This window comes from Kogia breviceps, chromosome 7 (assembly GCF_026419965.1).
Source record: "Kogia breviceps isolate mKogBre1 chromosome 7, mKogBre1 haplotype 1, whole genome shotgun sequence".
NCBI lineage: Eukaryota > Metazoa > Chordata > Mammalia > Artiodactyla > Physeteridae > Kogia > Kogia breviceps.
This window is the reverse complement of record NC_081316.1, coordinates 67,591,306-67,617,056: the sequence shown is the minus strand read 5'-3', so window position 1 is coordinate 67,617,056 and position 25,751 is coordinate 67,591,306. Positions and strand designations below refer to the sequence as shown.

The 25,751-nt window shown below is 36.3% G+C and overlaps 1 protein-coding gene across 7 annotated transcripts in view; it reads left to right on the top strand.

Annotated features, from left to right (window-relative positions):
* Window positions 1–25,751, top strand: part of GRIA4 (glutamate ionotropic receptor AMPA type subunit 4) — a 526,465-nt gene that overhangs the window by 420,681 nt on the left and 80,033 nt on the right. For all 7 annotated transcript variants that reach the window (XM_067038559.1, XM_067038560.1, XM_059068908.2 and 4 more), the window contains exons 7-8: window positions 7,944–8,102; window positions 12,543–12,710. In XM_067038559.1, coding sequence (XP_066894660.1) covers window positions 7,944–8,102; window positions 12,543–12,710 — 327 coding nt within the window. The remainder of the gene's footprint in view (window positions 1–7,943; window positions 8,103–12,542; window positions 12,711–25,751) is intronic.

Here is a 25,751-nt window from a genome sequence, read left to right as displayed (position 1 = left end):
CAGAGCTGGTTCCACTTCCTCTAAGTGTGTGCTTTCCCCACTCCCAATAATGGCACATTTGCCCCAGAGGGGAGCAGTGCTGGAGAAGAAGGACCAGAATAGTTACCAGGTGGTGACTGGCACATGTGTTGGGACAGTCTTAGCACACCAGTCAGAGTTCCATATTGCTCCTGATCTGCCACCTTCACAAACACCAGTAATAGCCACCCTTGTCCCTTTCAGATGCCATACCAGTTCCATCCCCACCAATTGTGCACTCTCCTCAGCTATGGTAGTCTTTGCCCTAGTTGGGAGTATCTGGAGCAAGAGGGGCTGGAGGAGGTGTTCATTGTAGGCCAGGGCACATGCTGGGGCAGTCATGGGTAACTGGCCAGAGTCCCAGGCTGTTTCAATTTGCTTCCTCTTCCTTGTTCCCACAAGTAAGCAAGTGTGTTTGTGTTCTTCATGAGCAGTCTATATTTCTTGCAGCCCTACTGTTAGTGCCACTGGTTTCCAAATCAGCTAAGGGGATTCATCTTCCCAGTGTTGGACCCCAGGGCTAGGGTGCCCAAAATATATGGGTATGTGTATGTTTTATTTACACATCTAGAGGTACTGGTGAAAGCATATGGTATCTCAATCAATTAAGCTCTGTTCTAGAAATTTCAAAGAAAATTAGATATAGGAAAACTGTCTATCTGGTGGTTCAATGTAGTCTGCTTGTCAGAGATTTAAATAAGAAAATTGCTTGCCTACTTTGCCCTTGGACTTTCTCTTTTCCAGTTATTTGTTCACTTTGCTCCCTGTTATTTTTCAAAGGCATGTATGATTATTTCATTTCCCTGCTTAAATTATTTTCATTGGCTCCAGGCTGAAAATTCAGTAAAAGAATTCATACCCTTCATAAAAGCGAAAGACCCCTTGGTCTTTCCAACTCTACCTGCTTCCATCTCAACCTACCACTGACTTCTTGCCTTTCTCTCAAAATGACATACTGCAATTGCACCCATTGTTACCGTCTTCTATCAGAGTAATTATTCTAAATCTAAGTACCACACTACTAAAATCCTTTAGGATAAAGTATTACACTACTTACCTTAATGTACAAAGCTCTTTAAGATTTATCCCTACTTAAACCAAGAGCCTCTCTCCCACTCCACCCTATATGTGTCCCTTACTAAAACCAAATTAATTCCCAGACCTAATGTTGCTTTTATGTTTGCAGCTTTAACTTATGCTGTTTTTTACACCAGGAGGCACTTACCCCACCCAGTCTTAATTAACAGTTACTTCTTTTAGAAAGCTGTCCTTATATACCTAATCAGATAACCACTCTTCCGGGTTCACAAATCACCCTGTACACTAATAGTACAGAAAGCATTCATTGTTTTCCTTTATGAAATCATTATTTTATACTTCCTCTGTGCCAGGTATTGTCCAACTTCCTGTAGCCTAGCGGCAAATGAGACATTAGCACCTCACAAGATCATTAAGGGCAGGAACAATGTCTTTTTTGACCTTGTAAAAAGGGCCATTATCCTTACTGTTTATGTGTTGAATGGCTTTTTATCCTCCAGCACCCAGCTTATGTCACTATTTATTTTGTTACTATAATTTTTCTAATTAATCCTCAAAATAGATAAACATAGATCAGAAAATGGGGTTCAATATAATTTACCCAAGATCACACACATCTAAGTCTCAAAATCAAGATTGAAGCTCTGTGCTGTCTAGTTGCAAAGAATAAATAAATTCAAATAAATAAATAAACTCAAGATTAGTAAATAAGTTATATAGCCACAAAGTGACCATTCATTTAAGCATTTCCTATACCACCCTTAAGGGGAAATTTGGCCTAACAAACATTCTCTGTATTTATATTCAGAGCATTCTTCATCTCTCCTCCAGCAGTCAGATGATTTAAATATGGCCACAGTAGCAATAAGGAACTGTTGATGTTTGTTCCAAGGCAATTTCCTTCAAGGCACATTCTTAAAATCTTACTATCATTCAAAATTTACTATCACATCTAGGAAAACACCTGGCTCTGTCATAAAGTAGTATAAAATTATAGAATGTTCAGGTTATATCATTAAAAATTAACAGAATCTATTCCTTACCTATTCCACACCACCACACACAGACACACACATGCACACACCATTCATGCTTCATTTAGAAAGTAAGGAAATTAATATACAGAGAGGAAGATGACTTGTCCACATTTAGGTGTCTGGTTAGTAAGAATGGAGACTAAAACTCAATTTTTGAAATTTGGAGTCTAGCAAGTTTTTACTCAAGTGCAATGACCCCAGTTAAAGATTCCATTAATTTGGAGACATTATTTTACTTTTTTCTTGGTGCTTCCTATATTTTTCCACTTTTCTGCATTGAGCGTGTCTGACTCCACCATCTCTGTACATGATCATCAAAACCGTATACTGTAAGTCAATTTTTAACTTAATTTTTAAAAGGTGTTAAGACAGAATCTTTCCCATTCTATTTAAGTTTCCTTGTTTTTAACTGCACCCGAGCTGTCTCAGTATGATTTAGTCAACCTGTGAACCTGAAATGCAAAACAGCAGAAATGTTATCTTAATTAGAAAAGACATAAAATAAGTATTTATTAAACACCTATGATGTGATGGATGTATATAGATTTACATCAGTAATCATAAGGATATCAGAAGTTTTATAATTTATTAATTTCACTTTCCCCCTTATTCCCAGAGGATGTATGAACTCTAAATGAAAATTAAAAGGAAAACCAAGTTGGAAATTAATATTTTCTTAGGATGTAACTAACCATTGTGAAATGCAAGCATTGTTGAATAGCCCATTTCAACAAGCAGAAGGCCACTACCCTGGTTTCCCCTCTGCCTCTGGGACATTATTTACTTAATTACGTAACCAATGACCACCTCCCCTCACTGCCCCAGGACTGTAGAGTTACAATTTTATTACAGTGTTTCTCAGAACTTTCAGTTCCACAATATTCTCTGGTGTAAAAACTGGAGTCTAAAAAGTCACCAAAGTAACCGTTTCCAGGAAAACTGCTTCACAATCTAGAGCCTATCAATTTGCTATATAAAATTATTTTTAAATATATGAAGGAAAAAATATTGCCTGTACTCAAACAGACATAGCTAAAATTAACAGAGCCACCTACCGTTCTTTCAGATCATAACTAAAAGGAGCTTATAATCAGATGTGGTAATATTTTCACCTTTACCTTCAGCATAGCAGCAGAATGGAATCAGAGAAATGTGAACTGTTATTTATCAGTTAGACTTTACATCAGATGATTTTTCTGAAGGCTGCAGTTTTGCCTGTGTATATTATAGCTGTGAGATAACTCTATCAAAGAAAACTTGGCAGACCTTTTATTTCAGCCACTGCTAAAATAAAATAAAATGTCATCAATTAGCAGCTAATGCAATAGTTGAATCACTGTGTCTTTTAGAAAATTGAAATTATTTTCCTGCCTCTGGGTCTGCCTTATCTTCTCATAGAAACAAAGAAATGTTCAACTGACATTTTACTAGCTAAAAATTGATAGACAGTGTTTTTCCAATTTCAAAAACATGGATTTGATTTCTGGTGTCTTGTTTATTTCCCAGTGAGATGAGAATATTACTGATGAACTGTCAAATTAGCTAGCATATAATAAGCATGCAATAAATATTTGTTGAATGAATGAATTAATAATATCTATTATTTACTGAATTTAAACCAGATGCTAGCTGCTTAGCATTATCATTCTTATTTTGCATGTGGGAAACCTTAGGTTAGAAAGTTACAGAAGTGGGATTCAAAGCCTGGGTTGTTTTCTACAGTATCTCCATGCCTCTCCTGTGGATATTATGATAAATACCAAAATTGAAAATGCATATTTGTATAAGAATACACAAGAGCATGGGGTTAAAAAGACAAACTTAAGAGTCTTTTGGTTCCAATATGTATTTGCTGGGAGATCTTGAATAGATCTCCACTGATTCTGTTTCCTTATTTGTAAGATAAAGCTAATAATAAGATCTATCTCATAAGTTTGTTATGAGAACTAAACTAGATTGATAATCTGTGGAATGTGCTTAGCACAGTGCCTGGTACCTAATAAGCCCAGCAGCAATATTAACTATGAAAACACATTCCTGGGTCTTTCTATAGCAACCTTCCTTAGTTGCCAATAGACTGATCTGTTTCAGAAAGTAACGTGCATATATTGGCTAGTAAGACAGTCTCCTTTGTTATTCAAATAAAACACTGAGAAGTTTCCAAAATCATGGCTGAGACATATGCAGGAGGATAGGTAACACTAGGTCTTCCTCTTCTCCCTGAATCTTACTATACTGTAGGGTCACTGCTGCATATTTTACTTTGACCAATAAATAAATAGATAGATAGATAGATAGATAGATAGATAGATAGATAGACAGACAGACAGATAAAACACTTTCCCTTAGTTTTCTCAATATGACTGAATCAAATTCACATTTTCAAAAGAAAGTTTCCTAAATACTAAGAGGGAACAGAAAAGAAAGAAAGCACAGATCCTTCAAACTTGTGTGTGTATGTGTGTGTGTGTGTGTGTGTGTGTGTGTGTGTGTGTGTGGTTTACTTTTCTCAGAGCTAATATATTTGGTTTTATGAATTCATTTCTGTAATACACTTTTTGTCTTCTTCCTGTAATTGTTTATTTGTTTACAAAATTGGGTGTGTATTTTTGTAATGTACCTTAAATTCTAAATGGAAAAAAGAGGGCCTAGTCTAAAATAAACTATATGGAAGATAGATGATAGTGAGATAGATAGATAGATATATGATAGAAAGATACAGTTAGAAAATAAATAACTTTCCAGAATTTTTAAACTCAGATAACTACTTCTGGGCCAAGTGAGATGACACTCCTTCCTGCCACCTTCCTCACTCCACCTGGTGGGCCCCATATTTTCCCCTATCACAAATGAATGGCCTATTTGCTCTCTTCTTGTCCACTGCCATTTCCCAGGACTATGAGGGTTGTAGTGACTGATGTAATCAAAGCTTTCACCCTCTCTAGTTCAAGTCACCATCTCTGTCTGCTTTAAAACCACTTTGTAATTAAACTGAACCTCCTTAAAAAGTGTTACCCATCACAGACTCAGAGTACCATTATACCTTGATGTAAGATGCATTTTCATATAAGACACATATCTGCTTATCTATATCAGAGGGCAATTATGCCCTCAACAGAAGACTTTTTGATGCTTTCATTCATCTCCTATATCCTCCTCCATGCTTCATAAAAGGCAGTCAGAGGCATTTCAGAAATACTTGTTAAATTGAGTTGAACTGAACTAGAAATACTTATATCCTTTTCTCAGGTATTAGATTTTTTATTCAAATATAATTGTCTGTATATTTGTAGTGTGTTAGTTTTGTAATGTGTTAGTTTCAGGTGTAGAGCAAAGTGATTCTGTTACATACACACACATATGTATGTATATATGTGTGTGTATATATATATATTTTCAGATTTTTTCCATTATAGATCATTACAAAATATTGAATAGAGTTCCCTGTGCTATATGGTAGGCTCTTGTTTATCTATTTTATATGTAATAGTGTGTAACTGTTAATCCCAAACTCTTAATCTATCCCTCACACCCCTCCCGTTTGGTAACCATAAGTTTGTTTTCTATGTCTCTTGAGTCTGTTTTGTAAATAAGTTCATTTGTAACATTTTTTTCAGATTCCACATATAACTGATATCACATGATATTTGTCTTCTCCATCTGACTTACTTCACTTAGTATGATAATCTCAAGGTCTATCCATGTTGCTGCATGCATTCATTCTTTTTATGGTTTAGTAATATTCCATAGTGTATATTTACCACATCTTCTTTATCCATTCATCTGTCATTGGACACTTAGGTTGCTTCCAGTTTTAGCTACTGTAAATAGTGCTACTATGAACACTGGGGTGCAAATGTCTTCAAATTAGAGTTTTCTCTAGATATATGCCCAAGAGTAGAATTGCTGGATCATACGGTAACTCTATATTTAGTTTTTAAGGAACCTCCATACTGTTCTCCATAGTGGTTATACCAATTTACATCCCCACCAACAGTGTAAGAGGGTTCCTTTTTCTCCACACCTTTTCCAGCATTTATTATTTGTAGACTTTTTGAAGATGGCCATTCTGTTTTGTGTGAGGTGATACCTCATTGTGATTTTGATTTGCATTTTTCTAATAATTAGCAATGTTGAGCATTTTTTCATGTGCCTTTTGGCCATCTGTATGTCTTCTTTGGAAACATGTCTATTATGTCTGTTTAGGTCTTCCTCCCATTTTTTGATTGGGTTGTTTGTGGTTTTGTTGCTATTAAGCTGTATGAGCTGCTTGTATATTTTGGAAATTAAGTCCTTGTCAGTTGCATCGTTTGCAAATATTTTCTCCCATACTGTAGGTTGTCTTTTCATCTTGTTTATGGTTTCCTTTGCTGTGCAAAAGTTTTAAGTTTGATTAGGTCCAATTTGTTTACTTTTGCTTTTATTTACTTTGCCTTGGGAGACTGACCTATGAAACATTGTTCAATTTATGTCAGAGATTGTTTTGCCTGTGTTCTCTTCTAGGAGTTTTATGGGATCATTTCTCAAGTTTAGGTCTTTAAACCATTCTGAATTTATTTTTGTGTATGGTGTGAGAGGATATACTAATGTCATTGATTTATATGCAGCTGTCCAGCTTTTTCAAAACTACTTGCTGAAGAGACTGCCTTTTCTCCATTGTATATTCTTGCCTCCTTTGTCAAAGATTAACTGACTGTAGGTGTGTGGGTTTATTTCTGGGCTCTCTATTATGTTCCATTGATCCATATGTCTGTTTTTGTGCCAAAACCACGTGTTTTGGTTACTGTAGCTTTGTAGTACTGTCTGAAATCTGGGAGGGTCATGCCTCCACCATTGTTCTTTTTCTTCAAGATTGCTTTTCAATTCTGGGTCTTTTGTGGTTCTGTATAAATTTTAGGATTATTCATTCTAGTTCTATGAAAAATGGCATGGATAATTTGATAAGTATCACATTAAATCTGTATGTGCTTTAGATAGTATGGCCATTTTAACAATGTTAATTCTTCCAATCCAAGAGCATGGGTTATCTTTCCATTTCTTTGAATCATCTTCAATTTCTTTTATCATTGTTTTATAGTGCTTTGGATATAAGTCTTTCACCTCTGAGGTCTGGTTTATGCCTAGGTATTTTAATTTTTTTTGATGTGATTTTGAAAGTTTATTTTTTACACTTTCTCTTTTAGATATGTATTGTTAGTGTAAAGAAATGCAACAGATCTCTGTATGTTAATCTTGCATCCTTCTACCTTGCTGAATCCTTTTATCAGTTCTAGTAGTTTTTATGTGGAGATTTTAGGATTTTCTGTATATAGTATGATGTCATCTGCATATAATGACAATTTTACCTCTTCCCTACTAATTTGGATACATTTTATTTCTTTTTCTTCTCTGATTGCTGTGGCTAGGACTTCCAATACTATGTTAAATAGAAGTGGTAAGAGTGGGCATCCTTGTCTTGCTCCAGATTTTAGAAAGAAGGTGTTCAGCTTTTCACCATTGAGTATTATGTTGATTGTGGGTTTGTCATAAATAGCTTTTATTATGTTTATATAAGTATCCTCTATACCCACTTTGGTGAGAATTTTTATCATAGGTGGATGGTGAATTTTGTCAAATGCTTTCTCTGTATCTATTGAGATCATCATGTGATCTTTGTCTTTTCTTTTGTTGATGTGGTGTCATGTATTAAATTTTGAATGACAGAATTTAACAGCTAAATTAGATCTTCCATCTGTTTCTAGCCATCACTTTATTAGAAATCATATTGGTTACCAATTTATGTTAGCATTAAAGAGCCAAAATGTATAATAATAAACTAAACTTAACAAACTGTCATATTGATTTTTATAGGGATTCAAGGATATTTCTCTTGAGAGGTTTATACATGGTGGAGCCAATGTTACAGGATTCCAGTTAGTAGATTTTAATACACCTATGGTAACCAAATTAATGGATCGCTGGAAGAAACTTGATCAGAGAGAATATCCAGGATCTGAGACACCTCCAAAGGTATTTGTTTGTTTTTATCTTATCTATTTTCAGAATTTTTAGTATTTTTTAAAAGTTAAGGTGGAAAACTCATTATGCAGTTTTCCTAGTAATATTTTGCCAGACACAGTGTGGCATAGGGCAGAAATATTTTGTCACTATTTGTCACACAGCCCTTAATAATTTCTAAATTTCTATATTCAAGAGAGGAGTTGTTAGACATTAGTTCAAGTAGTTTACTATATTATATTATATATTATATTATATATATTATATTATGCTATGTTATATTATTTTATTATTATTTGCATATGAATTTCCATGAAGAAATTGTATGCTTTTTAAAAAATTTTTGTTAACCAAATATTTCAAATGTGAACAACCACTAGTAGCTATTCCACCCAGATAAAAATATATTTGCAAAGTGATTTACAATGAGTAAGGAAATTGGGAAACTGGTAGAAATGTAAAATGTATAAGCTTCTGCAAAATTTCTCTTTCAAGTTAACAGTAAAATGTCAGATTGTTTAATTTTATGTGACAGACATTGCAGAAGTATGTTATTGGTATCTACAAAGGAAGCTGGTAAATTTCTGATCATAAGCACATTTGTTTCTCTCCTGAAAAGATAGATGACTTCCTTAGATATCATGTAAATAATGGCATGTTTCTAAACTCCAACTCCTACATGGTTTTGAATTCCTACATAAAAAGGAATCATCATTTCAACAACTTTTACTAATCTCTCACTGTGTATTCTAGTAAAAATTTTCAAATATAATTTGGAAATTCCAGCTTAGAAAACTATGATCTATGGGTAGAGCAAGTCAGTTCTTCCATTTCCTAATTATAAAACTTTCCCTACTATCCATGTCAATTTCTTCTCTGTAATATAGGAATTTGGCTAGTCATAACATTTTCACTATGCTATAGAAGCATGGAATTTCAAAAGAAAGCATTTATTGAGTATCCACTATGCTCAAGCACTGTAGTCCAACCCTCTGATTTTACAGATTAATAAATGCAAGATATTAAAAGATATGTTAATTGGCTGTCCCTGAGTCAAGGACCAGGTTTGTGGAATGCCCGGGACCAAGTCATGAGTTCCCTGAGTCTTAGAAGACAAGTGCATCCACTATATTACACCACTTCTCATGCTTAGATAATACATATGAAAGCATATTAAAAAGCCAAAAATTTTCAAGATGTAAACCACCTTCAGGACTAAAAGAAACTTGAGAAGTCTTCTTGTCTTCAAGCTGGTTCAGAGAAAAATCATCCCCAAAGCTCAATTATATCAAGTATTAATACATAAGGAGAAAAGTGTAAAGCTTCCTTCTCAACTCATTGGGACAGTTTGCTTTACAGTATATTCCCCTCATTCTGTAATCAGTGTATGTAGAGACTCCCTTGCCTGTCTCTTCTCTATTTGTATTTCTTCCTTCCTCACATCTTTTTCTCAGCCATTTTTTATCTCAGCATTTTTTCTCTAAACCATCTCTTCAAGTTCTTTTTACCCTTAAGTTTTAGTATCTAGAATGGGCTTCAAACTTCTTGGCAGTGTTTTGCAGCACCTGTGACTTTTTTCATTTCAGTGATAATATGTAATAATATGTGTTCCCTATGGTCCTCCTGTCTGAACACACTGGTGTGGTTTGTCCTTCCCTATATTGCCTTTAGCCTATCACAATATTTACTATTTGATCATCTCCAACCAGACTTATCTATGTCAAAGCTTTGGGCACTTTGTTTTATATATAAATACATATAATTTTCTCATCTTTCACAGTTTTCTTAGCACAATAGTAGGCACCCAGTGGCCGTTTAATAAATAGATATAGACAGTTCTTATTGTTCATGGTAGTTCCATTCTATAAAGTTTCCATGAACACTGAATGAGTGAATACTGAACACTTACTCCTAGGGGAAGTTACAACGTTAAGTCACAACATTTTTGTCAACCAGTCAACACATAACACTTTGTTTTATGTGTGTTTCTGTTTAAAGATATCTTATTTAAGACATTGTCAATAAATTAACATTGAATTCATGGCCAATAGCAGTATAACTCAAGCCTGAACAAAGCTTATCTAACATGTATTTTTTCCATAAGACACATCACAGCTTTCTTGTACTGAGGAACACTAGACAGCCATCTTTTGGGCCATCTTTGTAGTCTTCACCATTCCTATCCAGTATCTAGCTCTCAGATACGCTATGAAATTTAATCCTCACAAATACCACAGAAGATAGTCATTGTTTTGTTTGATTTTGTTCTGCTTCATAGTTGAAAAATGTACAACATATTCCCATAAAACTATGAGTAGCAGAATTAGAATTCACCTAGCTCTCAAAACCTAAATTCTTGCCACTGTGCTGTGATTCTGCCAAACTCTATCTTTTTTATACAAATGTTGATAAACAGAATTCATCCCACCATTCTAATCCCTGGTTAAAGCAGTGAAAGCTCTGGGTCAAGACTCAGTTTTACTCTCCTCCAAAATGAAGAGTATGTTTAATAAGAATTTCTAGATACCATCTAGAAATGTGTGCCCATAAATATGATTTCTTGGACTTTAGCACAATAAGACACATGGAAAATAATGAAATCCTTTAAAATGGTAAAACCAGTTTAAACTACTGCTTCTTTCCCTCTATCAGCTCTATGACCTGTCAAAAGCTTTTGCCACTCTGGCTGAATGTCTGCTTTTCTCTGCTCCACTCTATACGATATCTGTTATTTTTTCTAGTTCACTTGTTTCATAAAAATGAATGGACTTTTTAAAACACAGCAAGTGCTTTTTCTTTTTTGGAGTCATATCTCTCAGCTTCTTTCTCCCTATTAGAAAAGCAACAATAGTTTTCTTTTCTTCTCTCTTGACCCTAAAGTGCTAGCATTGCATTTTTTCTCTTGCCTTTTATATCTTTGATAAGTTCTACTTTATTTCTTGTTTTTATTTTCTTGCCATCCAGAAAGATGATTTGATCGCTTTCTCTACTCAAAGTTATGTTGCTCCAGGCAGGGGAGGAGGTATGTCCATTTGGAGCTTATACCCTGGTTAAGTACCTTAATTTCCTTCGACCATCCCATTCCAAATATGACGGTGTATGCTTATCATTAAGCCTATTTTGTCATGTCCTTGAAGAATATATAACAAGGCTTATAATTTATAAGTCACACATAAATCTTTCTGATGAAGCTTTAATTAGATTCTCTGCCATTGAAAGGTTCTTTGTTAGAATTTATATTCTTTATCTTATCCATGTTTTAGTCCTTCTCTTCCCAGGAGTGCTGACTGCTATATGCTTAGCAGATATATTGCCTAACTTTACTTTCTATGATTTAAATTTCAAATGATTTTTATTAATTTATAAGCAGCAAATCAGGATCATTTTCCACATTCCATAGCACAAAAGTACCTCTCGTTTAGGCTTAGAATGTGTTAATCATATAGAATTGCCCATATGGAATTCCTGAAAGAGATAATGTAGTTTTTTGTTATGATTAGCAGTTGATGCTCTGCCACATTTCAAGAAAATTGTTCCATATGTTTCATATGTTTAGGAATTTTCTAATCAAACTTTACAACTGTTCCCTGTTCTTTTTATTTTCAGCTTAAACAAATCACATTTTCTTCTCAGTTTTTCCTCATTTCCTCTCCTAACCTTAATAATCTTTTCCTGAGGATTTTCTCTTTTCTCAAAGAGAAGCATGGAACGATCATCAGAAAGCAGATGATCTATACTTCATTTCTCCACTTTATCCTAAGTTATGATAGAAACTTAGAGAAATGACTTAACCTTCCTGAGCACACTCAACAAGCATGGACATAACAATACTTGTGCTTATTTAGCCATGTGTATACACACTTGTTAAATAAATAGATGTTATTTCTGGCATTCTATATCTGAGTAACAGTAAACATTCCCACTCATTCTTCAGAGAAACTGGACAGAGTTATATACTCCAAGTCAATAAACATATATTAAATCTAAGGGACCCCTGATGGGCATTTGGAGGAGGAAAGAGTGAGACATTCCAGCCCTCCTGGGGTTCAAACACAGCAAGAGATTACAAGGTAGATTTTGGAAATACGGCATTTAGCCCCCCCCCCCTTTTTTTTTTATACTTTAGCTGTTTCACTTGGACACAACAAAAAGACCACACCTAGAGGGCTTGCTTCTCCCAACTGATGGAAAATTGTGTGTTAGAATTTCTATTTTTCAGAGTGTGTTTTCTCCTTTTAAAATCACAGTGTTAATAATTGACATACAGTCTTTGTAATAAAGCAATAATAGAAATTTCTGAAGCTAGAGGCAATTAATTATCAATAATTTAACTGCCCTTCTGACAGCATGGTACCTTATGTCATAAACACACAGAGGCCCCAGACTTGTCCCCAATTATGGTGATTGATAAGAATTTAAAATTTACCATTATGATTACTTTCATTTTGTTAGTATACATCTGCTCTGACTTATGATGGAGTCCTTGTGATGGCTGAAACATTCCGAAGTCTTAGGAGACAGAAAATTGATATTTCCAGGAGAGGAAATGCTGGGGATTGTCTGGCAAATCCTGCTGCTCCATGGGGCCAAGGGATTGACATGGAGAGGACGCTTAAACAGGTAACTCACAATTTTACTTATGTTCAATTTACCTCACAGTCATTTTTCAATGGAGTATTCAAGAAAACAGAATAATCTATCTGTGAATAAATATATATTACAATTGCCATTTTATTATATTGAACCATTTTCATTTCTGAGACATTTCTAAATAGGATACTGGATAGAATACTGATGTTTATATGATATGTAGATGCTTAGCCAGGATAAGTTGGTTATGCCACAATAATAAACAACCCCAAGTGGCTTAAAACATCAAAAGAGTATTTCTCACTCACAAACACCAGATTAGTAGGGGCAGTTTGTTTATTATAATCACTCAGGGATCCAAGCTGACATAGCAACTACCATCTTGAATGCTACAAAGGGCAAAGAGTTGTGAGGAGGTTTCTAATTGGCAAGTGAATGCTTTGGCACTCATCACACCTGTTTACAACTCATTTGTCAGAAAGAGTCACATAGTCCTAGCTAACCAAAAAGGGTGCAAGAAGTACAAGCCTACCTTGGGCCAAGAATGAGGAAGAACCTGAAACATTGGCTAACACTATTAATCTACTGACTACCTCAGTAGATCTTTATTTACTTTTTTAAACATCTTTATTGGGGTATAATTGCTTTCCAATAGTGTGATAGTTTCTGCTTTATAACAAAGTGAATCAGCTATACATATACATATATCCCCATATCTCTTCCCTCTTGCATCTCCCTCTCATCCTCCCTATCCCACCACTCTAGGTGGTCACAAAGCTCCGAGCAGATCTCCCTGTGCTATGCAGCTGTTTCCCACTAGCTATCTATTTTACATTTGGTAGTGTATATATGTCCATGCCACTCTCTCACTTTGTCCGAACTTACCCTTCCCACTCCCCATGTCCTCAAGTCCATTCTCTATGTCTGCATCTTTATTCCTATCTTACCCCTAGGTTCTTCAGAACCATTTGTTTTTTAGGTTCTGTATATATATATATATATATATATATATATATATATATATATATATATATATATATATATATATATATATATATATATATGGGTTAGCATACGGTATTTGTTATTCTCTTTCAGACTTACTTCGCTCTGTATGAAAGAATCTAGGTCCATCCACCTCACCACAAATAACTCAATTTCATTTCTTTTTATGGCTGAGTAATATTCCATTGTATATAAGTGCCACATCTTCTTTATCCATTCATCTGTCAATGGACACTTAGGTTGCTTCCATGTCCTGGTTATTGTAAATAGTGGTGCAATAAACATTGTGGTCCATCACTCTTTTTGAATTATAGTTTTCTCAGGGTATATGCCCAGTAGTGGGATTGCTGGGTAGTATGGTAGTTCTATTTTTAGTTTTTTGAGGAAATTCCATACTGTTGTCCATAGTGGCTGTGTCAATTTACAGTCTCACCAACAGTGCAAGAGGGTTCCCTTTTCACCACACCTTCACCATTTATTGTTTGTAGATTTTTTGATGATGACCATTCTGATCAGTGTGACGTGATACATCATTGTAGATTTGATTTGCATTTCTCTAATGATTAGTGATGTTAAGCATCTTTTCATATGTTTGTTGGCAATCTGTATATCTTCTTTGGAGAAATGTCTATTTAGGTCATGTGTCCATTTTTGGATTGAGTTGTTTGTTTATTTCATATTGAGCTGCATGAGCTGCTTGTAAATTTTGGAGATTAATCCTTTGTCAGTTGCTTTGTTTGCAAATATTTTCTCCCATTCTGAGGGTTGTCTTTTCATCTTGTTTGTGGTTTCCTTTGCTGTGCAAAAGCTTTTAAGTTTCATTAGGCCCCATTTGTTTATTTTTATTTTTATTTCCCTTTCTCTAGGAGGTGGGTCAAAACGGATCTTTCTGTGATTTATGTCACACAATGTTCTGCCTATGTTTTCCTCTAAGAGTTTTATACTATCTGGCCTTACATTTAGGTCTTTAGTCCATTTGAGTTTATTTTTGTGTATGATGTTAAGAATTGTTCTAATTTCATTCTTTTACATGTAGCTGTCCAGATTTTCCAGCACCACTTATTGAAGAGGCTGTCTTTCTCCAGTATATATTCTTGCCTCCTTTATCAAAGATAAGGTGACAATCTGTGCATGGGTTAATCTCTGGGGTTTCTATCCTGTTCCATTGATCTATATTTCTGTTTCTGTGCCAATACCATACTGTCTTGATTACTGTAGTTTTGTAGTATAGTCTGAAGACCAGGAGCATGATTCTTCCAGCTCTGTTCTTCTTTCTCAAGATTGCTTTGGCTATTCGGGGTCTTTTGTGTTTCCATACAAATTGTGAAATTTATGTTCTAGGTCTGTGACAAATGTCATTGGTACTTTGATAAGGATTGCATTAAATCTGTAGATTGCTTTGGGTAGTATAGTCACTGTCACAATGTTGATTCTTCCAGTCCAAGAGCAAGGTCTATCTTTCAATCTGTTTGCATCATTTTAAATTTCTTTCATCAGTGTCACATAGTTTTCTGCATACAGGTCTTTTGTCTCCCTAGGTAGGTTTATTCCTAGGTATTTTATTCTTTTTTTTGCAGTGGTAAATGGTAGTATTTCCTTAATCTCTCTTTCAGATTTTTCATCATTAGTGTATAGGAATACAAGAGATTTCTGTGCATTAATTATTATTAATTAATTATTCTTACTAGTAGTTTTCTGGTAGCATCTTTAGGATTCTCTATGTATAGTATCATGTCATCTGAAAACAGTGACAGCTTTTCTTCTTCTTTTCCAATTTGGATTCCTTTTATTTCTTTATCTTCTCTGATTTCTGTGACTAAAACTTCCAAAACTATCTTGAATAATAGTGGTGAGAGTGGACAACCTTGTCTTGTTCCTGATCTTAGAGGAAATCGTTTCACATTTTCACCACTGAGAATGATGTTGGCTGTGGGTTTGTCACGTATGGCCTATATAATGTTGAGGTAAGTTCCCTCTATGCCTACATTCTGGAGAGTTTTTTATCATAAATGGGTGTTGAATTTTGTTGAAAGGTTTTTCTGCATCAATTGAGATGATAATATGGTTTTTATACTTCAATTTGTTAATATGGTATATCATGTTGATTGATTTGCATATATCGAAGAATCCTTGCATTACTGAGATAAACCCCACTTGATCATGGTGTATGACCCTTTTCCTGTGCTGTTGGATTCTGTTTGCTAGTATTTTGTTGAGGATTTTTGCATCTATGTTCATCAGTGATATTGGCCTATAGTTTTCTTTCTTTATGACACCTTTGTCCGGTTTTGGTATCAGGGTGATGGTGACCTTGTAGAATGAGTTTGGGAGTGTTCCTCCCTCTGTTATATTTTGCAAGAGTTTGAGAAGGACAGGTGTTGGCTCTTCTCTAAACGTTTGATAGAATTTGCCTGTGAAGCCATCTGGTCCTGGGCTTTTGTTTGTTGGAAGATTTTTAATCACAGTCTCTATTTCAGTGCTTGTGATAGGTCTGTTTATATTTTCTCTTTCTTCCCAGTTCAATCTTGGAAGGTTGTGCTTTTCTAAGATTTGTCCATTTCCTCCAGGTTGTCCATTTTATTGGCATATAGTTGCTTGTAGTAATATCTCATAATCCTTTGTTTTCCTGCAGTGTCAGTTGTTACTTCTCCTCCTTCATTTCTAATTCTATGGATTTGAGTCTTCTCCCTTTTTTTCTTTTTTTTTAACATCGTTATTGGGGTATAACTCTTTTACATCGGTGTGTTAGTTTCTGCTTTACAACAAAGTGAATCAGTTATACATATACGTATGTTCCCATATCTCTTCCCTCTTGTGTCACCCTCCTTCCCACCCTCCCTATCCACCCCTCTAGGTGGTCACAAAGCACAGAGGTGATCTCCCTGTGCTATGCGGCAGCTTCCCACTAGATATCTATTTTACATTTGGTAGTGTATATATGTCCATGCCACTCTCTCACTTCGTCACAGCTTACATTTCCCGCTCCCCATATCCTCAAGTCCATGCTCTAGTAGCTCTGTGTTTTATTCCCATCCTACCACTAATCTCTTCATGACATTTTTTTCTTAGATTCCATATATATGTGTTAGCATATGGTATTTGTTTTTCTCCTTCTGACTTACTTCACTATGTATGACAGACTTCAGGTCTATCCACCTCATTACAAATAACTCAGTTTCATTTCTTTTTATGGATGAGTAATATTCCATTGTATATATGTGCCACATCTTCTTTATCCATTCATCTGTTCATGGACACTTAGGTTGCTTCCATATCCTGGCTACCGTAAATAGACCTGCAATGAACATTTTGGTACATGATTCTTTTTGAATTATGGTTTTCTCAGGGTATATGCCCAGTAGTGGGATTGCTGGGTCATATGGGAGTTCTATCTTTATTTTTTTAAGGAACCTCCATACTGTTCTCCATAGTGGCTGTATCAATTTACATTCCCACCAAAAGTGCAAGAGGTTTCCTTTTTCTCCACACCCTCTCCAGCATTTATTGTTTCTAGAGTTTTTGATGATGGCCAATCTGACCAGTGTGAGATGATATCTCATTGTAGTTTTGATTTGCATTTCTCTAATGATTAATGATGTTGAGCATTCTTTCATGTGTTTGTTGGCAATTTGTATATCTTCTTTGGAGAAATGTCTGTTTAGTTCTTCTGCCCATTTTTGGATTGGGTTGGTTTTTTGTTGTTGTTATTGAGCTGCATGAGTTGCTTATAAATTTTAGATATTAATCCTTTGTCAGATGCTTCATTTACAAATATTTTCTCCCATTCTGAGGGTTGTCTTTTCCTCTTTTAATGGTATCCTTTGCTGTGCAAAAGCTTTTAAGTTTCATTAGGTCCCATTTATTTATTTTTGTTTTTATCTCCATTTCTCTAGGAGATGGGTCAAAAAGGACCTTGCTGTGATTTATGTCATAGAGTGTTCTGCCTATGTTTTCCTCTAAGAGTTTAACAGTGTCTGGCCTTACATTTAGGTCTTTAACCCATTTGAGTTTATTTTTGTGTGTGGTGTTAGGGAGTGTCCTAATTTCATGCTTTTACATGTACCTTTTGAGTTTTCCCAGCACCACTTATTGAAGAGGCTGTCTTATCTCTGCTGTATATCCTTCCCTCTTTATCAAAGATAAGGTGACCATATGTGTGTGAGTTTATCTCTGGGCTTTCTATCCTGTTCCATTGATCTATATTTCTGTTTTTGTGCCAGTACCATACTGTCTTGATTACTGTAACCTTGTAGTATAGTCTGAAGTCAAGGAGCCTGATTCCTCCAGTTCCATTTTTCATTCTCAAGATTGCTTTGGCTATTCGGGGTCTTTTGTGTTTCCATACAAATTGTGAAATTTTTTGTTCTAGTTCTGTAAAAAATGCCAGTGGTAATTTGATAGAGATTGCATTGAATCTGTAGATTGCTATGGGTAGTAGAGTCATTTTCACAATGTTGATTCTTCCAATCCAAGAACATCGTATATTTCTCCACCTATTTGTATCGTCTTTAATTTCTTTCATCAGTGTCTTATAGTTTTCTGCATACAAGTCTTTTGTCTCTTTAGGTAGGTTTATTCTTAGATGTTTTATTCTTTTTGTTGCAATGGTAAATGGGAGTGTTTTCTTAATTTCACTCTCAGATTTTTCATCATTAGTGTATAAGAATTCCAGAGATTTCTGTGCATTAATTTTGTATCCTGCTACTTTACCAAATTCATTGATTAGCTCTAGTAGTTTTCTGGTAGCATCCTTAGGATTCTCTATGTATAGTATCATGTCATCTGCAAACAGTGACAGCTTTACTTCTTCTTCTCCTATTTGGATTCCTTTTATTTCTTTTTTTTTCTCTGATTGCTGTGGCTGGAACTTCCAGAACTAAGTTGAATAATAGTGCTCAGAGTGGGCATCCTTGTCTTTTTCCTGATCTTAGTGGAAATGATATCAGTTTTTCACCATTGAGAACGATGCTGGCTGTGGGTTTGTCATATATGACCTTTATTATGTTGAGGAAAGTTCCCTCTATGCTTACTTTCTGCAGGGTTTCTATCATAAATGGGTGTTGAATTTTTTCAAAAGCTTTCTCTGCATCTATTGAGATGACCATATGGTTTTTCTTCTTCAGTTTGTTGATATGGTGTATCATGTTGACTGATTTCTGTATATTGAAGAATCCTTGCATTCCTGGAATAAACCCCACTTGATCATGGTGTATGATCCTTTTAATGCGCTGTTGGATTCTGTTTGCTAGTATTTTGTTGTGGATTTTTGCATCTATGTTCATCAGTGATGTTGGCCTGTAATTTTCTTTCTTTGTGACGTCTTTGTCTGGTTTTGGTATCAGGGTGATGGTGGCCTCATAGAATGAGTTTGGGAGTGTTCCTCCCTCTGCTAGCTTTTTGAAGAGTTTGAGAAGGATAGGTGTTAACTCTTCTCTAAATATTTGATAGAATTTGCCTGTGAAGCCATCTGGTCCTGGGCTTTTGTTTGTTGGAAGATTTTTAATCACAGTTTCAATTTCAGTGCTTGTGATTGGTCTCTTCATATTTTCTATTTCTTCCTGGTTCAATCTCGGCAGCTTGTGCATTTCTAAGAATTTGTCCATTTCTTCCAGGTTATCCATTTTATTGGCATACAGTTGCTTGTAGTAATCTCTAATAATCTTTTGTATTTCTGCAGTATCCATTGTTACTTCTCCTTTTTCATTTCTAATTCTATTGATTTGAGTCTTCTCCCTTTTTTTCTTGATGAGTCTGGTTAATGGTTTCTCAATTTTATTTATCTTCTCAAAGAACCAGCTTTTACTTTTATTGATCTTTGCTATTGTTTCCTTCATTTCTTTTTCATTTATTTCTGATCTGATCTTTATGATTTCTTTCCTTCTGCTAAATTTGGGGGGTTTTTGTTCTTCTTTCTCTAATTGCTTTAGGTGAAGATTTAGGTTGTTTATTTGAAATGTTTCCTGTTTCTTAAGGTATGATTGTATTGCTATAAACTTGCCTCTTAGAACTGCTTTTGCTGTATCCCATAGGTTTCGGGTCATAGTGTCTCCATTTTCATTTGTTCTAAGTATTTTGTGATTTCCTCTTTGATTTCTTCAGTGATCACTTCGTTATTAAGTAGTGTATTGTTTAGCCTTGATGTGTTTGTATTTTTTACAGATCTTTTCCTGTAATTGATACCTAGTCTCATAGCATTGTGGTCGGAAAAGATACTTGATATGATTTCAATTTTCTTAAATTTATCAAGGCTAGATTTGTGACCCAATATATGATCTATCCTGGAGAATCTTCCATGAGCACTTGAGAAAAATGTGTATTCTGTTTTTTATGGATGGAAGGTCCTCTAAATATCAATTAAGTCCATCTTGTGCAATGTGTCATTTAAAGCTTGTGTTTCCTTATTTATTTTCATTTTGGATGATCTGTCCATTGGTGACAGTAGGGTGTTAAAGTCCCCTACTATGGTTGTGTTACTGTTGATTTACCCTTTTATGGCTGTTAGTATTTGCCTAATGTATTGAAGTGCTCCTATGTTGGGTGCATAAATATTTACAATTGTTATATCTTCTTTATGGATCAATCCCTTCATCATTATGTAGTGTCCTTCTTTGTCTCTTGTAATAGTTTTTATTTTAAAGTCTATTTTGTCTGATATGAGAATTGCTACTCCAGCTTTCTTCTGATTTCCATTTGCATGGAATATCTTTTTCCATCCCCTCACTTTCAGTCTGTAAGTGTCCCTAGGTCTCAAGTGGGTCTCTTGTAGACAGCATATATATGGGTCTTGTTTTTGTATCCATTCAGCCAGTCTGTGTCTTTTGGTGAGAGCATTTAATCCATTTACATTGAAGGTAATTATCGATATGTATGTTCCTATTATCATTTATTTAATTGTTTCGGGTTTGTTCTTGTAGGTCTTCACCTTCTCTTGTGTTTCTTGACTAGAGAAATTCCTTTAGCATTTGTTGTAAAGCTGGTTTGGTGCTGCTAAACTCTCTCAGCTTTTGCTTGTCTGTAAAGTTTTTAATTTCTCCATCAAATCTGAATGAGCTCCTTGCTGGGTAGAGTAATCTTGGTTGTAAGATTTTTACCTTCGTCACATTAAGTATGTCCTGCCACTCCCTTCTGGCTTGTAGAGTTTCTGCTCAAAGATCAGCTGTTAATCTTATGGGGATTCCTTTGTGTGTTATTTGTTGTTTTTCCCTTGCTGCTTTAAATATGTTTTCTTTGTATTTAATTTTTGACAGTTTGATTATTATGTGTCTTGGCGTGTTTATCCTTGGGTTTATCCTGTATGGGACTCTCTGTGCTTCCTGGACTTGATTGACTCTTTCCTTTCCTATATTAGGGAAGTTTTCAACTATAATCTCTTCAAATATTTTCTCAGTCCCTTTCTATTCCTCTTCTTCTTCTGGCACCCCTATAATTCGGATGTTGGTGCATTTAATGTTGTCCCAGACGTCTCTGAGACTGTCCTCAGTTCTTTTCATTCTTTTCTCTTTATTTTGCTCTGTAGTAGTTATTTCCACTATTTGATCTTCCAGGTCACTTATCCGTTCTTCTGCCTCAGTTATTCTGCCATTGATCCCATCTAGAGTATTTTTCATTTCATTTATTGTGTTGCTCATCATTGCTTGCTTCTTCTTTTTTTCTTCTAGGTCCTTGTTAACTGTTTGTTGCAATTTGTCTATTCTATCTCCAAGATTTTGAATCATCTTTACTATCATTATTCTGAATTCTTTTTCAGGTAGACTGCCTATTACCTCTTCATTTGTTAGGTCTGGTGTGTTTTTATCTTGCTCCATCATCTGCTGTGTGTTTTTCTTTCTTCTCATTTTGCTTATCTTGGTGTGTTTGGGGTCTCCTTCTTGCAGGCTGTAGGTTTGTAGTTCGTGTTGTTTTTGGTGACTGTCCCCAGTGGGTAAGGTTGGTTCAGTGGGTTCAGTAGGTTTCCCGATTGGGGGGACTAGTGCCTGTGTTCTGGTGGATGAGACTGGATCTTGTCTTTCTGGTGGGCAGGTCCACGTCTGGTGGTGTGTTTGGGGATGTTGGTAGCCTTATTATGATTTTAGGCAGCCTCTCTGCTAATGGATGGGGCTGTAGTCCTGTCTTGCTATTTGTTGGCCATAGGGTGCCTAGCACTGTATGTGGCTGGTCGTTGAGTGAAGCTGGGTCTTGGTGTTGGGATGGAGATCTCTGAGAGATTTTTGCCGTTTGATATTGCGTGGAGCTGGGAGGTCTCTTGTGGACCAGTATCCTGAGGTTGGTTCTCCCACCTCAGAGACACAGCCCTGATGCCTGGCTGGAGTGCCAAGAGCCTTTAATCCACACAGCTCAAAATAAAAGGGAGAAAAAATAGAAAAGAAAGGAAGGAAGGAAGGAACGAAAGAAGGAGGGAGGGAAGAAAGGAAGGAATAAATGAAGGAAGGAAGAAAGCAAGAAAGGAAGGAAGGAAGGAAGAGAGGAAGAAAGGGAGGAAGGAAGGAAGAAAGGAAGGAAGGAGGGAAGAATGGAAGGAATAAAGAGGAAGAAGACAAAATAAAGTAGGATAAAATATAGTTATTAAAATAAAAAATAATTATTAAGAAGAAAAATTTGTATTAAAAAAAAATGGGTCGGTCTAACCGTAGGACAAATGGTGAAAGCAAAGCTATACAGACAAAATCTCACACAGCAGCACACACATACACACTCACAAAAGGAAAAAAAAGGGGGGGAAATAATAGTATATCTTGCTCCCAAAGTCCACCTCCTCAACTTGGGTTATTTCGCTGTCTATTCAGGTTTTCCACAGATGCAGGGCACTTCAAGTTGATTGTGGAGTTTTAATCCGCTGCTTCTGAGGTTGCTGGGAGAGACCTCCTCCTCTCCTCTTTGTTCGCACAGCTCCTGGGGTTCAGCTTTGGACTTGACCCCGCCTCTGCATGTAGGTCTTCCGAGGGTGTCTGCCCTTCACTCAGACAGGACGGGGTTAAAGGAGCATCTGATTCGGGGGCTCTGGCACAGGCCGGGGGGAGGGATGGGCACAGATGCGGGGCAAGCCTGCAGCGGCAAAGGCCAGCGTGACACTGCACCGGCCCGAGGCGCGCCTCGCATTCTCCTGGCGAAGCTGTCCCTGGATCCCCGGACCCCGGCAGTGGCAGGCTGCACAGGCTCCCGGGAGGGGCGGTGTGGAGAGTGACCTGTGCTCCCACACAGGCCTCTTGGTGGCGGCAACAGCAACCCTAGCGTCCCACACCCGTCTCTGCTGCCCGCGCTGACAGCCGCGGCTCACGCCCGTTTCTGGAGCTCCTTTAAGTGGTGCGCTTAAACCCCTCTCCTCGCGCATCAGGAAGCAAAGAGGGAAGAAAAGGTCTCTTGCCACTTCGGCAGCTCCAGACTTCAACCGGACTCCCTCCCTGCTAGCCGTGGTGCACTAACCCCTTCAGGCTGTTTTCACTCTGCCAACTCCAGACCTTTCCCTGGGTTCCGACTGAAGCCCGAGGCTCAGCTCCCTGCCCACGCCCACCCCGGCGGGTGAGCAGACAAGTCTCTCGTGCTGGTGAGTGTCGGTCGGCACGGATCCTCTGTGCGGGAATCTCTCCGCTTTGCCCTCCACACCCTGTTGCTGCACTCTCCTCCACGGGTTTGAAGCTTCCCCCTCTGCAGCTCGGGAGCTTCCCCCTCCACCACCCACAGTTTCCGCCCACGAAGGGGCTTCTAGTGTGTGGGAACCTTTCCTCCTTCACAGCTCCCTCCCACTGGTGCAGGTCCCATCCCTATTCTTTGTCTCTGTTTATTCTTTTTTCTTTTGCTCTACCCAGGTACGTGGGGAGTTTCTTGCCTCTTGGGAGGTCTGAGGTCTTCTGCCAGCATTCGGTGGGTGTTCTATAGGAGAAATTCCATGTGTAGATATATTTCTGATGTTTCTGTGAGGAGGAAGGTGTTCTCCGCGTCTTACTCTTCCACCATCTTCTCGCCTCAATGCCCCTTTTTTTCTTGATGAGTCTGGTTAATGGTTTATCTTTTTTTTTTAATTTTCTCAAAGAGGCAGCTTTTAGTTTTATTGATCTTTGCTATCATTTCCTTCATTTCTTTTTCATTTATTTCTGATCTGTTCATTATAACTTCTTTCCTTCTGCTAACTTTGGGTTTGTTTTGTTCTTTTTTCTCTAATTGCTTTAGGTGTAAGGTTAGGTTGTTTATTTGAAATATTTCTTGTTTCTTGAGGTAGGATTTTATTGCTGTAAACTTCCCTCTTGGGTTTTGGGTCGTCGTGTTTTCACTGTCATTTTTTCTAGGTATTTTTTGATTCCCTCTTTGTTTTCTTCAGTTATCACTTGGTTATTTAGTAGTGTATTGTTTAACCTTCATGTATTTTTATTTTTTACAAATATTTTCCTGTAATTGATATCTAGTCTCATAGTGTTGTATCGGGAAAGATGCTTGGTATGATTTCAATTTTCTTAAATTTACCAAGGCTTGATTTGTGACTTAAGTTATGATCTATCCTTGAGAATGTTCCATGTGCACTTGAGGAGAAAATGTAATCTTCTGTTTTCGGATGGAAAGACCTATAAATATCAATTAAATCTAACTGGTCTATTTTGTCATTTAAAGCTTGTATTTCCTTATTAATTTTCTGTGTGGGTGATACGTCCATTGGTGTAAGTGAGGTGTTAAAGTCCCTTACTATTATTGTGTTACTGTTGATTTTCTCTTTTATAGCTGTTAGCATTTGCCTTATGTATTGAGGTACTCCTATGGTGGGTGCATATATATTTATAATTGTTATATCTTCTTCTTGGATTAATCCCTTGCTCATTTTGTAGTGTCCTTCCTTGTCTCTTGTAATAGTCTTTATTTTAAAGTATATTTTATCTGATATGAGTATGGCCACTCTAGCTTTCTTGATTTCCATTTGCATGGAATATCTTTTTCCATTCCCTCACTTTCAGTCTGTATGGGTCCCTAGGTCTGAAGTGGGTCTCTTGTAGACAGCATATATATGTGTGTTGTTTTTGTATCCATTCAGCCAGCCTATGTCTTTTGGTTGGAGCTTTTAATCCATTTACATTTAAGGTAGTTATCAATATATATGTTCCTATTACCATTTTCTCAATTGTTTTGGGTTTGTTATTGTAGGTCTTTTCCTTCTTTTTTGTTTCCTGCCTAGAAAAGTTCCTTTAGCATTTGTTGTAGAGCTGGTTTGGTGGTGCTAAATTCTCTTAGCTTTTACTGGTTTGTAAAGGTTTTAATTTCTCCAACAAACCTGAATGAGATCCTTGCTGGATAGAATGATCTTGGTTGTAGTTTTTTCCCTTTCATCACTTTAAATGTGTCTTGCCACTCCCTCTGGCTTGAAGAGTTTCTGCTGAAAGATCAGCTGTTAACCTTATGGGGATTCCCTTGTATGTTATTTGTCATTTTTCACTTGCTGCTTGTAATATTTTTTTCTTTTATTTAATTTTTATAGTTTGATTAATATGTGTCTTGGTTTTTTTCTCCTTGGATTTATCCTGTATAGAACTCTCTTTGCTTCCTGGACTTGACAGACTATTTCCTTTCCCATATTAGGGAAGTTTTCAACTATAATCTCTTCAAATATTTTCTCAGTCCCTTTCTTTTTCTATTCTTCTGGACCCCTATAATTCGAATGTTGGTGCATTTAAAGTTGTCCCAGAGGTCTCTGAGACAATTGTCCTCAATTCTTTTCATTCTTTTTTCTGCTCTGCAATAGTTATTTCCACTATTTTATCTTCCAAGTCAATTATCCATTCTTCAGCCTCAGTTATTCTGCTCCTGATTCCTTCCAGATAATTTTTAATTTCATTTATTGTTTTGTTCATCATTGTTTGTTTGCTCTTTAGGTCTTCTAGGTCCTTGTTAAACACTTTTTTTTTATTTTCTCCATTCTATTTCCAAGATATTGAATCATCTTTTCTATCATTACTCTGAATTCTTTTTCATGTAGACTGCCTATTTCATCTTCATTTGTTTAGTCTGGTGAGTTTTTACCTTGCTCCTTCCTCTGCTGTGTATTCCTCTGTCTTCTCATTTTGCTTAACTTACTTAATGGGTTCTCCT